Raw genomic sequence first — 15,727 nt, 5'->3', positions numbered from 1 at the left:
CAGAAACAGAAACAGAAGTTGCTGGAAAAGCTCAGCAGGTCTGGCAGCACCCAGAGTTCTGAGGAAGGGTCACTCAACCCGAAACATTAACTCTGATTTCTCTCCACAGACGCTGCCAGACCTGCTGAGCTTTTCCAGCAATTTCTGTTTTTGTTGTTAATGTTCACTACTAGAATATTTTTGGGAGGAGCTTTCTCAAGATGTCTGTGGTCTGGCATTCTCTGAGACATACACACGAGGTCCTCACATTTCCTAAACCTACCTTAGCATCGAGATTTAGTGTAATTTTCCTTTGGAAGTATGTTAGTTCATTTTGTTCTTGAAATAAGTAAATCAAGTTGGAAACTCCATTCATTTATTCCTAATGACTTCAATGTCTATTCACAAAATACAAATAACATTGGTGAGAATTGTTCCACTCATCACATCCAGCATCCTCATAGGCTGGGGCTTACAATGAGGAACTACCACTACCACCATGGCTTCACATCCAGCCAGAGTTTCCACCTACACATCTGCTGTCAGGTTGCAAGCAACTACAACAAACTCCCCTGTCATTGGATGTTTTCTCCAGCCAATGCTGTTGCTCAACAAGTTTAGGACCATGATTACTGAGACATAGAACTCATATCTACTGTCAGGACAAAGATTCTTACTAGTTTTTCTGAAAAGGTTTATGCCCGTACTGGAAGACAGAATTTTATGTTGAACTATTGCCTCTCAAGAGTGCTCCTCTGTTGTCAATGTTACTGGGATCACATTACTTTGTTTTACTCCAACTCTCCAATCAAAGCTAAATAATTTCCATCTCTTCCCATCTCTGATACCTCCTGGGTTCCTCCAGACATGTTTCCTTCACTACCTGTTCTTCCTTATCCGCCTGCTGACCATTGGCAAAATCACTTGTGGGCATGAGGTCAACTTCTGACACCTAGGACCAGGCTTATGTCCTTCGAGGTGGGGATCGTGATTCAGACCATTCCTGACGTTGCAAAACCACGTGCCATGTGGCACTGCCTGGCTATACCATTTTCATTTAGAGAGCTAGTGTAGACACAATGAACTGAAATATGACAAGGCGTGATTCTGAGTGGTGGAGGTGGTTGATGTTAGACCTTTCCTTCTGGAAGCAGGTATGAAGGGATAGCAAGACAGGCAGATCCAAAGCCCTGATTCTATTCACAGTGATAGAAGCCCAATTCTGTACCCTAGCTCTCACCACTTATACACCTCTTGTTCCCTTTCAGCCTCACTCATATCTGCTTACCTAGCATCCACAATGAACTGAACTTATGAACCCAAGGAAGTATTTGAATGTCTTTGAGATGCTCATAAAAAACTGTTTAAATAAATAAACAAACATCCATTCAAAAACCTCTTCAAATGAATGTAGTCCTATTAAATGCTCATAAAACTATCACTAAAATGTTCATTGTCCATTTTACAATTCTGTCAATATCACCTGCTGACCTGAATCAACGAGTGATATTTAGAGCTTATTGAAACACCTCTAATCAGGTCCCACTGCACAACTGATTAAACAAAGCCTCCAGAGATGAATAGATTAAAGTCTTAAGTAGTGAAACAATGGCTGGGCATCCAAACAAAGAAGTCAGCTTTCTGGTTAGCCATTTAAAGGATCAAAGGATGGCCGATCTGTCAATCAATGCAAAGATTAAAGCACAGGATCCAAATGATATTAAAACCTGAATCTCAACACTGTTGTATGGAGAAGAGCACTCCATCTGGTAAACAATATGCTCACATCCCTTTACAGATTTCCCCAATAGAGTTGCAGAGTCGTACAGCATGGAAACAGACCCTTCCCAAACTTAATGATCACATTTGCCTGCATTTGGCCAATATCACTCTGTTCCGATTCATGTACCTATCCAAATGTCTTGTAACTGTACCTGCAGCTACCACCAGCTTTTGTAGTTCATTCTATACATGACCCACCCTCTGTGTGAAAAGGCTGCCCCTCAGGTCCCTTTTAAATTATTCTCCTTTCACCTTATAATTCATTGTACTCTCCCACCCTAGGAAAAAGACCTTTGCTTATTCATGCCCCTCATAATTTTATAAACCTTTACTAAGGTCACCCCTCAACCTCCTACACTCCAGGGAAAACAGCCCCACCCTGTCCAGCTTCTCCTCATAACTCAAACCCTCCATTTTAGCAATATCCTGGTAAATCTCTTCTGAACCCTCTCCAGCTTAATAATATCCTTCCTGTAGCAGGACGACCAGAACTGGGCTCAGTCCTCCAAGAGGGATCTCACCAACATCTGTACAACCTCAACATAATGTCCCAACTCCTATACTCAAAGGTCTGAGCAATGATGGCAAGTGTGGTATATGCCATCTTAACCACCTATCTATATGTGATGCAAACTTCAAAGAATTATGTACCTGAACCCCTAGGTCTCTCTGTTCTACAGCACTCCCCAGGGCCTTGCCATTAACTGTGTAAGCGGTAAGCCCTGCCCTTACGCATCTTACCAAAATGCAACACCTTGCATGTATCTTCTGAAATCTCTGAACTGACTTGCCCTACACAGACTTTGGAAACCTATCCACTTCTCTGAAGATTTTAAACTCGAGGAAATACAGAATAATATGCAAGTCCCAACTTCTCTATTTGCGTCAGTTTATCTCAGCCTTGAATATTCAAATTGACCCAGCCTCTGCTGCCCTTTCTGGTAAAGAGACCGCCTGAGAGAAGAGATTCTCCTCATCTCCTTCTTCTGAGATTATGCCCTCCATGCTCTCTCCCACAACAGGAAACAAACCTTCGATACCTGTCCTGTCACATCCCCTAAGGACTGACCATGTTTCAATAAGGTTATCTCTCATTCTTCTATATTCCAATGAGTTTAGGCCCAATCAACACAACTTCTCATAAAATAGTCTGATCTCTTCCTGGTATCAGCCTTTCTCTCAATGGCCTCAAATGTCAGCCTATCTTTCCCTAGATAAGGGCCCAAAGTTGTTCAAAGTAATCCAGCCATGGTCGGAATGGTGTGTTGCACATTTTTAGCAAGACTTCCTTACTTTTATATCCCAGTCCCTTTAAAATAAAGGCCAACGCTCCACTTGCCTTCCCTATGACCTGCTGAACTTGATGCTCACTTTTTATGATTCACAGGCGATGAGTTCAGAATCCCACTATTCCATAGCTTTCTGCAGTCTTTCTCCATTTAAATAATATTCATCTCTTCTATTCCTCTTGCCAGACTCCAGTACTTCACATTCCTCCACATTATGTTCCATCCACAAGGTTTTTGCCCACTTGCTTAACCTGCCAATATCCCTAACAATCTGTTGGTATCACCTTCATCACCTACTTTCCCAACTATTTTTCTGCCATCCACAAATCTGTCTCTATTACATTCACTTCCCCCATGGGTAGAAGGTTAAATGTTCTCGACCTGGGCATGAATTCAGAATGGATAGCACATTTTCCTTATCTTATTTCATACTGCACCTTGGGATATTGTTGAATAAAGTTCATTTTCCTCCATTATTAATGAGTCACCAGGCAACATGTTACTGGAGGCAGAAACATCTTCATTTGGTTTTTTAGTATTGGTATTCTGAAAAGGTGGAGGAAATGAAAGCTGTAATTATAGATTTAGAAGTCATGACAAAGTTCAGTAATGCATGTCAGACCACAAATGTAACGTTCCACTTTTGCTGGGGACTACGTAGTGGAAGCCAGTATATTGAACAGCTAACTGTAAAGAGTCTCCAAAGCTGGGGGAGTAATCTGAAACAGCAGAGACCGACGCAATGCCTGCTGAAAACATCACCAAGCAATTATGTCCCTGTTTTACTTATTGCAAAGCAATGTAGACAAAATATCTTGCATAAATATTGTGTAAAGTTTTAAAGAATAATAATGTAAATTGAACTCTCTTAAACATTTCTGTTATGTTTATCCAAATGAGGGATGTCTTAATGGATGGCAACGCTATAGTGCTAATGTCATTGAACTCATAATCCAGAACATCATGGTAATGTTATTAGATTAGATCACTTACAGTGTGGAAACAGGCCCTTCGGCCCAACAAGTCCACACTGACCCTCCGAACAGCAACCCACCCAGACCCATTCCCCTACAAATACCCCTGCACCTAACACTACGGGCAATTTAGCATGGCCAATTCACCTGACCTGCACATCTTTGGACTGTGGGAGGAAACCGGAGCACCCCCCGGAGGAAACCCACGCAGACACGGGGAGAACGTGCAAACTCCACACAGACAGTTGCCTGAGGTGGGAATTGAACCCGGGTCCCTGGCACTGTCAGGCAGCAATGCTAACCACTGTGCCACCGTGCCGCCCCCAAAAAAAGAGAAACTTATTGGTCTGAGGTCATGGTTTAAATGCCACCACAGCAGACGGCAAAATCTGCGTCTAAAAAAAATCTGGAATTGACAGCTGGGCCCATTTCATAGAATAGAATCCAACAATGCGGAAGCAGGTCATTCGGCTCATCGAGTCCACACCAAGTCTCTCACTCAGATCCACCCCCACCATCCCTGTAATCCTGCATTCCTCCAGGCCAATCCACCCTAACCTGCACATCTTTGGACTGTGGAAGGAAACCGGAGCACCCAGAGGAAACCCACAGAGACACGGCGAGACTGCAAACTCCACTCAGAGTCACCCAAGGGTGGAATCGAACCCGGGTCCCTGGTGCTGTGAGCGGTGGTCATTTGGGGAAATAAGTATGCTCTCCTTCCCTGGTTTGTCTTACATGTGTTCCAATCCCACAGTAATGTGTTTAACTCTGAATTATCTTCTGAAATGGCCTAGCAAACTTTGCATTCCTGCTCCTCGGATGCTGCCTGACCTGCTGTGCTTTTCCAGCACCACACTCTCGACTCTGACCTCCAGCATCAGCAGTCCTCACTTTCTCCAAGCAAACTTTGTATGTCAAGGGTAACAAATACCAACCCTTGTCAGGAATCCCCATATCCCATACAAGAATATAAACAAACTCTAGAAATTTACAATCACCAGGGAAGTGGTCCTGGATTGCAGCTGTGGACCCAGGTCCTAATGGATTTCATCCTTGGGACTTTTTAAAAAGAGTGGCTAGTCAGAAAGTTGATGTATTGGTTAGAATTTTCCAAAATTTATTTAGGTTTGATTATGGTTCCATTGGATTTGAAAATTGCGAATGTAGTTCCTTTATTCGTAAAGGCATGCAGCAGAAAGTAGGAAGCTGTGGCCAAATAGTTTAAGATGTGTCATTGTGAAGATATTAGAATTTGTCATTGAAGGCAGTAAAACAGAACCCTTCAAACTGTTCATGGAGATTACAGATTACATTACAGTGTGAAAACAGGCCCTTCAGCCCAACAAGTCCACACCGACCCGCTGAAACACAACCCACCCATACCCCTACATTTGCTACTTACCTAACACTACGGGCAATTTAGCATGGCCAATTCACCTGACTTGCACATCTTTGGACTGTGGGAGGAAACCAGAGTACCTGGAGGAAACCCACGCAGACACGGGGAGAATGTGCAAACTCCACACAGTCAGTCGCCTGAGGCGGGAATTGAACCTGGGTCTCTGGCGCTGTGAGGCAGCAGTGCTAGCCACCGTGCCGCCCACCACCAATCAGGCACATCCAGTGATTTCGTGATCAGGAACTCAAGCTTAACCAATTCGTTAATTTTCTTTGAGGAAAAGGGGAACCAGCAGGAAATGCACTATTCTTAGATTTTCAGAAATCTTCTTGTGAAGTAACACATCAAAGGCTCCTGCAGAAAATGGTAGCCATGTTACGGGCCTAACATATTGGCATGGATAGAACATTAGCTTGCTAACGAGAAACAGAATATGCACAACTGGGTCATTTTCTGGTTGGCAAGGTGTAATAAGGATCAATGCTGGGACCTCCACTTTTTACATGAACAGGAAAGGTTTGGAGGGATATGGGCGAGGCGCAGGCAGGTGGGACTGGTTTAGTTTGGGAACATGGTCCGCACAGACTGGTTGGACCGAAGGATCTGCTTCCGTGCTGTATGACTCAAGGTGTGGTTGGCAAGTTTGCTGATGACACAAAGATAAGGCCAGAATGTATGTTGTGAAGAGGGACATAAGGAGGCTACAGAGGCATACAGATGGATTAGGTACATGCCAAAGATCTGGCAAGTGAAGTACATCTTGGGACCAACTGTTTCTCGAATAAAGAATGTTTTTGGTTTTCAGATACACTTACACAAACCAGCCAAGGGTGTCTATCTTCAAACCTGTCACTGCCGACTGTTTAAGCTTCCTGCTTTAATTGGTAGTCACAGTCTGGTGTAATCAGTCCTATTGACATTACAGGATATCAATTTGCATACATTTATTTGTCTGCTTTAAACAAGCATTTCTTATGTGCTGTTCTGAAGTGATGGAGATCTGAGTGGTTAAGTAATCTACTCTTTTCTAATTGCTGGCCCAGATTGGTTAAAAAGTGATGTGCACTGTATAATAGGATTTTTAAAATATTGAAACCATAGGAATGCACTACATGCAAAATGAAATTCTACTGACAAAAGTGGATAGGTCTGTTTGGGTCCTTTGGAAAATAAACTTCATTTGACCCAAACAGAACATACAAACTGGTGGACACTGAGTTCATGCCTTTTGGAAAAAACAACTTGCAAGTTTGAGCTGAGCAGAGCTAATCAAAGGATCATGTCAACAGCTCTGTTCAGGTTTACTTTGTAAAAGAGCTTTGGATTTTTAGATCCTTTCGGTTTAGGAGGTAAGGGGAAATATATATAAGGTGAAAAATGTGAAATTGTTCATTTTGTCACGAAGAATAAAAGGGAAGCATTTTATCTCAATGTTGAGAAATTGCAGAGCTCTGAGAGGCACAGGTCTGGGTGTCCTGAATAACAAAAGGTTAGTGTGCAGGTACAGCAGGTAATCAGGAAAGCTAACAGAATGTTGTCATTGTTTGAGAGGTTAACAGAAATCAAGAGATGGGTAAGCTTCAGTTACAGATTCATTGTACAATATTGATCTCTTCTTTTAAAAGAAGGAAGGATTTTAATGTATTGGAAGCAATTCAGAAATCATTGACCAGATGAATACCTGGAATGGCAGGTTGTTTTATGAGGCAACATGACAGGTTTGGCTTCAATACATTGAAGCCCGGAAGAGTAAAGAGCAACTTGTTTGAAATGTAAAAGATTTTAAGGGGGCTTGACAGGGTTGTTTATATTGTTGTGATTTACAGCAGGTGAAAGCCTATTGGACAATAACTTGGTGCTGTGTGATTTTTAACATTGTACACCCCAGTCCAACACCGGCACCTCCAAATCATGACAACAGATAGGAAAAACATTGAAGGCCATTAGCTCAGTTTCAGTTTACAATAATGAAAGATTGATCCCCTTTAGGTTAGGTAACCCTGGGACTGAAATGTTTTAGGGCAGTTCAGTGGAGACCTGACTGAGGCCAGCAGCATAGTTTCTCTTCAAGAAAGGAGGGGTTTTTTTTTCAGAGCAGACAAAGGATTTAAGTTACTTCAGTGGAAGATATGATCTCGTACGATCTCCAGACCAGGAGTTATTTGGTCTGAAATCTGCAGGTTATAAGAAGCTGTGAAAATCTAAGCTTTCAGTTTTGAGGATATTCTGAAAGGAAGATCGCACAGTTCAGGGAACAGAAGGAAGAATCAATTACTTAAAAATGTGATACATGGGGCAATGTTTCTGGACTTGAATCTGTGTAAAGTGATGGTGTCGAGAGAGGGAGTTGTTCAAACTTTGTTTCACTGTGTGTTTCAAGATCTGTCTAACTGTTCGATATCAGATAGCTTTTTTCAATTTTGTCTATTGTGTAGGAAACTTGTTCTGTTGTTAAAGAATCTCAGCAACCTCGTGTGACTATGTTTATGTGAATGATGACCACATTAACTAATTTTTTCAAAAACCGATCAACAAAAGCTGGCTTCACTCTGGGAATAAATTTACCCAGTAGCACCACCAGCTGGGTTTGTAACATGCCCAATAAATAAATGAATACTGCATAAGCAACTCAACTTTTATTTTGAGGAAAGCTACTCATGAAAACAAATGTATGCAATTACTCCCTTTTTAAATGACACTAACATATTTACTTATCTAATAAAAAGCAAATAACTTTCACTTTCCACTCCCCTCTGATGCACCCACCTGAAATGCTAATTCACAAAGGCACTTGACCCAAGCCACCACATCATGTTTTGAAGTTGCCATGATGTAGGTTTTCTCCATGGTGATAATGCTAAATGTCGCCGTCTCTTTCGGCGGGTTTTCCACTTGGCTCTGATTAATGCTGATACAGTCAGACAAACGAATGATCCGTTCCACTCGCTTTGTAATGTGCTTCTCATGAGTGTTAGTCCAGTCCCTTGCATCGAACAGTTCCAGCCTGGCAATACTATTTGAACTTGCTGGGTACAATATCGACCAGTTCCTTTTCCAAACTTTCTGAAAGAGTGAGAGGATGACAATCAACACGGAGGGAGGGCATAGAATCCGTGTGAAACCGATGGGACATAAAGGATTCGAGACGACCACTCTGTTCCAGCATTTTAAACAAAAACATTCATGGGATAAGGGCATTGCTGGATAATCCAGCATTGATTGCCCCAGAGGGCAGTTAAGAGTCAACCACATCACTGTAGGTCTGGAGTCACATGTAGGCCACACCAAGTAAGGATGGCAGTTTCCTTCCCTGAAGGGCATTATTTCATGGTCATCATTAGGCTCTTAATTCCAGACTTTTATTGGATTCAATTTCTACTCTGTGCTGTGGCAGGATTTGAACCAGGGTCTGCAGAACATTCCCTGGAGTAATAGCTTAGTGATAAACACCACTCAGCTATCACCTCCACACCTTGTAGGTGCTTTCTGAATGTTATTTAGTTCACTATTTGTGACAGGAGATTCCACCACCCTCTCCCCCTTATTAAAATGGGTCAACAACAGTTGCAGCATGTCGGAGACTGAATGGTAATTTATACCAGTTTCTGCATAGTACCTGAGGGAGGTTTGAATGGAGTACAGAGGAACAGGCAACTTCTAGTGTACAACTGTGTCTAGCTCATGAAGATAAAGGAATGGGGAGAGAACTATTGGTAAAATTAACAAAGAAATGAAACAAATGCAGCAAGCACACAAGTCATAGTCATAGAGATATACAGCATGGAAACAGACACTTCAGTCTAACTCATCCCCCTGCTAACCAGATATCCTAACCTAATCTAATTCCATTTGCCAGCACTTGGCCCATGTCCCTCTAAACCCTTCTTATTCATATACCCATCCAGATGCCCTTTAAATGTGGTAATTGTACCAGCCTCTACCACATCCTCTGGCAGCTCATTCCATACACACACCACCCTCTGCCCAAAGTGAGGACGATGTTTTTGGGATAATTGTGTCATAAGAAGTACAACACCGTACTTGCACTATATCACTATGAGAACAGACTGCTCTGGAACTGGCTGGCCAACAGAATGTTATATTCAGTTCTAATGCTGTGTCAATAATATTATTACAATCTCTGTGAACTAAGTGCATTTCTTGCAGGGCTGCAGCAGTTACAGTGTCTTTATTGTTCAACAAGTGGGTATAGTATTCAACACAGAATTTCCTGCGCAATCGTACTAAGAGGCTCTCTAATACTTCAAACCAAATGTAGAGACAACTAGACAGAATGTTAAGACAAATTGATGACTGCCATTACATGAATCTAATCCCAGGGCCATCCACCGCATATTGTGGCAATTTTCAAAGAGTCTGCATTGTACATAAACAATTAAAATGTAAAACTGTGGGGGTGGTGAGGGGCAGGCATGTTCAGTGATGACTGACTTGCTGCCTTTCCCCACGGAGATTGGCTCATGAATCAGCCAGTCAATTTAAGCGCTGACAAAGCAAGCTTCTCTTGATTTGCAGGCTTGGCCTGCAGAGTCCCATCTTGTCAGAAGCTTCTGCCCAATCAGAGGTCAGCAGCTTCTAGGTCCTAAAGATCATGAGTTAGGTTCTAACCATCAATGGTTGAGGCCTAGGCTTCAGGGATTGGGCAGTGAAGATGAAAGTGGTTTTCCTTCACTTCCTGCAGTTAGAGGGTTGCAGGAAGAATGGCGTTGGAGGTGAAAGGAGTGAGTGGCATTCAAAGGCCCCTCCCTTACCCCCAATCTATGCCTCTGATTGCCCCAAATTGAGGCAATTGGAGATTTCCCACAAACCTGGCAGCAAAATCACCTCGTTTAGGGAAGCCAGCCAGTTTACTTATCTGATGGCAATTGGGCTGGTGGCAAATTGAGATCCCGAAGAGGCCATTTATTGATCATTTCAGGACTTCTCACCCAGCTCTTAATTACTGAGATGGTGAGAAAGAGGTGATCTTTCCCCAGGAACTACTCGTCCAATTATTAGTGACCCTATCTCTGGGCCAGAAGGTCCATCTAAGAGTCCTAACTGCATCACAGGTGTGTCATACCATGTCCAAACAGATTGAAAATAATGTTTGTACGTATCTCTACAAGGAGAGTTAGAGATACACTCAATTGTTTAATATTCTCTCCACCAAATCCAGAATCACCTTCTGATTTCAGGAATTCAACATAACTCACCAGTACCACCAACCACCATTTATACAATGTGCCATAAGCATCCAGTGCCTTGTAAGTTACTGCATTATTGCTGATGAAGAATTTCAGTAAGAAATGTTATGGAGCAGACCAAATCCCCTCAAGATGTATTAACAAGATAGTCTATACTTAAACTTTTCTGATTATAAACGCAAGTGCTAGGTATTGTATTCTGGATGCAATTTGATTGGTCAAACTACCAGATTTGAAGCAGAACACATTTTATTCATACACTATAGTTAAGATTCAACAAAAGAAAGGAGAAATTGGATGAACTTAACTCTATTGGAAAAGCTAGCAGAATAATAGATTATTTAACTACTAAACAGTAACTGTTCCAATATAGTAACATCCCATAAACACAAACTTGGCAAAGGCAAATTCAGTAAAACAGATTGTCTCTCATACTGTCGTAGCAGCAGGAAGGGAGCCCTAGCTTTTAGCTGTAACTGGGAGAGGAATTAGAACTTCTACATCCAGCTTCAAGACTGCAGAAAGCTAAAACTAAAGCCTTGGTTCTGTGGGAGCTTGCCCTCACCAAGTCAGGCTGCTTCTATAGTTCCAACGTTTTAAAAAAGCTAAGGCCTCATGAGCTGTTTATTTTATTAGCTTTGGAGCAGACTGCTCATCATCTCTGTCTCAATCTTTCTTCATAAAACGTCTAGAACAGAATATACCTGTTAAAGCCATAATATTGTCACAGAAACTACTGCTGGACGTAAGTTAGATTTAGAAACATCTGCAGCACAAGGGCTTATGATGTACTCCTTGTTTATAGCTCATATTCCCCTGTCCAATCTAAGCAAACTAAAACCAAGCCCCATCAAGAGTAACTCTGCTAAAAACTGAAAGTGCTGTAAATCAAAAACAAAATCAGAGATGGCTGGAAAAGCCCAGCAGGTCTGGCAGCATCTTGGGAGAGAAATCAGAGTTAACATTTCGGGGCAACTGACCCCTTCCTTCAAACAGATTGTAAATGGGGAAATGTTGGTTTATACGCAGAAGAATAACTCAGATGCTTGGTAACCTGTTTACACTGCTCCATCTCATACGACCAACACATCAGTCGTAGGAGCAGTTAATTAAGATTAAATCATCCCTGCACAAAACTAGGTTGCACTTCCTTTAAACTTATGAGAGTTCCTTTTTTTTCAGAAAGGCATCCTGTCTCTGGTGAGTTGTGCCCTGTTAAATTTAGAAATTTACCTTCACTTAGACCTTTGTATCACTGACATACTTATTCTATTCAATGAATTAAAACATTATTTGAGGCCTCCATTAGTGAATTTGGTGTTTGAACAGATGGATGTTGTTTGCAATGCTTTGATATATTTAGAGTTTTTCACTCAACCAAATGAGAGAGAAAACAGGCAGTCATAATGGAGGACCAGAAACAATCTAGTGAAAGGTCTTCTGGATTGGGGCGGGGGAATGGAAAAGTTGAAGAGAGGGGGCAGACCAGGATCATGCCATTGGTAAGAAAACTGGGACAGGTTTACAACAGTGTGGGAAACATATCTGGACAAGAATTAATGCAGGAGATCATATTAAGAGAGCCATTAAGAGGAGAAAGCCATTCAGGCTGCATTGTTTGTAATGGCTCTCTGGGAAATCAAATCCACAAGTTCCACTCCCACACCCTGTCCCATTAGCCCAACGTTACTCCCCTCCCCAAACTGTTTCGAAAGCCTCGTTTGAATTTGCATCCACCACATTCCACATCATACCAAGAAGGGGCAAAGGTGCTGGATACTGCAAAGGCTACTGGCCCTGACAACATTCCAGCAACAGCACCAAAGACTTGCGCTCCCGAACGGATTATGGCCTAGACAAGCTCTCCCATTACAGCCAGAACACTGGCATCTACCTCAAAATGTGGAAAATTGCCCGTTAAGGTAAAAGCTAAAGTCGCCATCGTTCTACCAAACCACAAGGCTGCTCTATCATTGTAAAGAGATACTGGTGATGGTTTAACTTCAGGGTCATCACACCTCAGGAACAATTGAGAAGCAGAGTCCTTCATGATAACCTCAATCAGTGCGGGAATTGAACCCACATTGTTGGCACAACATTGCATTGCAAACCAGCTGTCCAGCCAACTGAGCGAACCAATCCCCTTGCCCAGCTATGACCTGTCCAACTACCATTATACCAGCCTACACCCAGTTATCAGCAAAGTGATGGAAGAGGTCACTGACAATACTCAATAATAGACTGCTTATTCTGCTAGGGTCGCTCAGCTCCTGACCGCATTACAGCCGTGATTCAAACATGGACAAAAGAGCTGAGCTCCAGTGGTAAGGTGAGAAGGACTGCTCTTGGTGTGAGGGTAATATTTGACCAATTGAGGCATCAAGGATTTCTGCCAAAAACTGAACTCATTGCTAAGCAAGAAAAACAAATCTCCACCGGTCGGAGTCACTCCTAGCATTAAGGAAGATTGTTATGGTTGTTGGAGGACAATCATTCCAGTCCCAGGACATCACCACAGGAGTTCCTCAGACTAAGGCTGAGGCTGAATCATCTTTAGCTGCTTCTTCAATGATTTCTCTCCTTCATAGGGTCAGAAGTGAGAATCAAAAACTGAAGTTGCTAGAGAAGCTCAGCAGGTCTGGCAGTGTCCATGAGAGAAATCAGTCTCGAGTGACCCTTTTTCAGAACAGTTCTCAAGCCAAAATGTTAATTCTGATTTCTCTCCACAGATGCTGCCAGATCTCCTGAGTCTTTCCAGCAATTTCTGAATTTGTTTCAGATTTACAGCATCCGCAGGTCTTTCAGATTTTTTTTTTAAACCATCCTAACTCTGAATGATATCATTCCTTCTCTGCCACTGGGTCTGCCGCTGGAACGCTGTAGAGCATTGTCTGTGCACCTACACAATGTGCATTGCAGAGGTTCAAAGAGAAAGCACATGACCAACCACCTTCTCTCAAAGGACAATTCAAAATCGATAATAAATGCTGACCTAGCCAGAGAGAGACATACATCTCATCAATGAATCAATAAAGGTTGAACATTCCAGATGAGCATCTCTTTAGATGCTGCCTCCACCTTAAATCATCAACCACTCTCCAAGGTTTCACGAAGAGGCGATTTGCTCAGGCTACAATTGGTGAGACAATTACAAACTGGAATCTCATTATGAATGCTTGGTTGACCTCCAAGACCTAAAATGTGTTGCTGGAACAGCGCAGCAGGTCAGGCAGCATCCAGGGAATAGGAGAATCGACGTTTCGGGCATAAGCCCTTCTTCAGGAATCCTCAAGACCTCCAAGACCCACTAATACACTCTTCCCTTTCAGAAATATTTACATAGCTGTGAAGGAGCTGGAAATGTGTTGCTGGAAGAGCGCAGCAGGTCAGGCAGCATCCAGGGAACAGGAGAATCGACGTTTCGGGCATAAGCCCTTCTTCAGGAATTGAAGAAGGGCTTATGCCCGAAACATCGATTCTCCTGTTCCCTGGATGCTGCCTGACCTGCTGCGCTCTTCCAGCAACACATTTCCAGCTCTGATCTCCAGCATCTGCAGACCTCACTTTCTCCTCATAGCTGTGAAGGAGACTTGTAGCTTTATTTGACAGTGAGTCTGTTTGTTTAGCTGGACACAAATTAAGGATGTTAAAGATATTTTTCAATGCAAGTGTGAATTGCAGTGCGAACTTTATGAATGCGTAAGAAATTTAATTGGGATTTTAAATGATAATTTTATTGGTTCTATGCAGAGTGGGTACTGGAAGAAAGCTTCCAAGAGTTATCAGTTCAGCAGTTATCAGGACATTAAATCAATATAAAAATCAAACCCCAGGATTCCCTGTACACATTCAGATCTGATTCTCCTTTATTGTTGAATGCAGAAGAGCACTTTACACACTGGAATACGTACTCTAATGCATCTCAATCTTGAACTGTACTAACCAATTTAACAATCTCTTCATATTTAAGGACAGGACATTATGGTAAATCAATAACATATAATCCAATAATATATTTTACTTTTCAGAAAGCATCACTTATGACAATTGAAGTTGATAAGAGCTTTTAAACTTACATCCTAGCAGGAAAATCCATTAAAATGTGTGAATGACGTATACTGGGCCAATACTTCAGAACAGAGAAAGAAAGAAGCATATGTCAGGTACAGACAGGATCGATCGAGTGAATCCTTAGAAGGGTATAAAAGACGTAGGAGTATACTTAAGAGGGAAATCAGGAGGGCAAAAAGGGGACATGAGATAGCTTTGGCAAATAGAATTAAGGAGAATGCAAAGGGTTTTTACAAATATATTAAGGACAAAAGGGTAACTAGGGAGAGAATAGGGCCCCTCAAAGATCAGCAAGGCGGCCTTTGTGTTGAGCCACAGAAAATGGGGGAGGTACGAAATGAATATTTTGCATCAGTATTTACTGTGGAAAAGGATATGGAAGATATAGACTGTAGGGAAATAGATCTTGCAAAATGTCCAGATTACACAGGAGGAAGTGCTGGATGTCTTGAAACAGTTAAAGATGGATAAATCCCCAGAACCTGATCAGGTTTAGATTAGATTTCTTACAGTGTGGAAGCAGGCCCTTCGGCCCAACAAGTCCACACCGACCCTCCGACCCACCCAGACCCATTCCCCTACACCTAACACTACGGGCAATTTAGCACGCCCAATTCACCTGACCTGCACATCTTTAGACTGTGGGAGGAAACTGGAGCACCCAGAGGAAACCCACGCAGACACGGGGAGAATGTGCAAACGCCACACAGACAGTTGCCTGAGGCAAGAATTGAACTCAGGTCTCTGGTGCTGTGAGGCAGCAGTGCTAACCACTGTGCCACCGTGCCCCGAGTGTACCCGAGAACTCTGTGGGAAGATAGATGAGGGCAGAGCAGTAGATGTGATCTATATGGACTTCAGTAAGGCGTTCGACAAGGTTCCCCATGGGAGACTGATTAGCAAGGTTAGATCTCATGGAATACAGGGAGAACTAGCCATTTGGAAACAGAACTGGCTCAAAGGTAGAAGACAGAGGATGGTGGTGGAGGGGTGTTTTTCAAACTGGAGGCCTGTGACCAGTGG

At 42.5% G+C, this 15,727-nt stretch overlaps 1 protein-coding gene across 1 annotated transcript in view; it reads right to left on the bottom strand.

The window, feature by feature from the left end:
• Positions 1-3,156: 3,156 nt before the first annotated feature.
• Positions 3,157-15,727, bottom strand: part of LOC122556958 (docking protein 3-like) — a 27,165-nt gene continuing 14,594 nt past the window's right edge. The window contains exons 2-3 of the mRNA XM_043704194.1: positions 8,193-8,489; positions 3,157-3,596 (exon numbers count right to left, since the gene is read on the bottom strand). Of these exons, the coding sequence (XP_043560129.1) occupies positions 3,477-3,596; positions 8,193-8,489 (417 nt within the window). The 3' untranslated portion in view covers positions 3,157-3,476. The remainder of the gene's footprint in view (positions 3,597-8,192; positions 8,490-15,727) is intronic.

This window comes from Chiloscyllium plagiosum, chromosome 14 (genome assembly GCF_004010195.1).
Source record: "Chiloscyllium plagiosum isolate BGI_BamShark_2017 chromosome 14, ASM401019v2, whole genome shotgun sequence".
NCBI lineage: Eukaryota > Metazoa > Chordata > Chondrichthyes > Orectolobiformes > Hemiscylliidae > Chiloscyllium > Chiloscyllium plagiosum.
The sequence above is the reverse complement of the archived record's forward strand: the minus strand, read 5'-3'. Positions and strand labels throughout refer to the sequence as shown.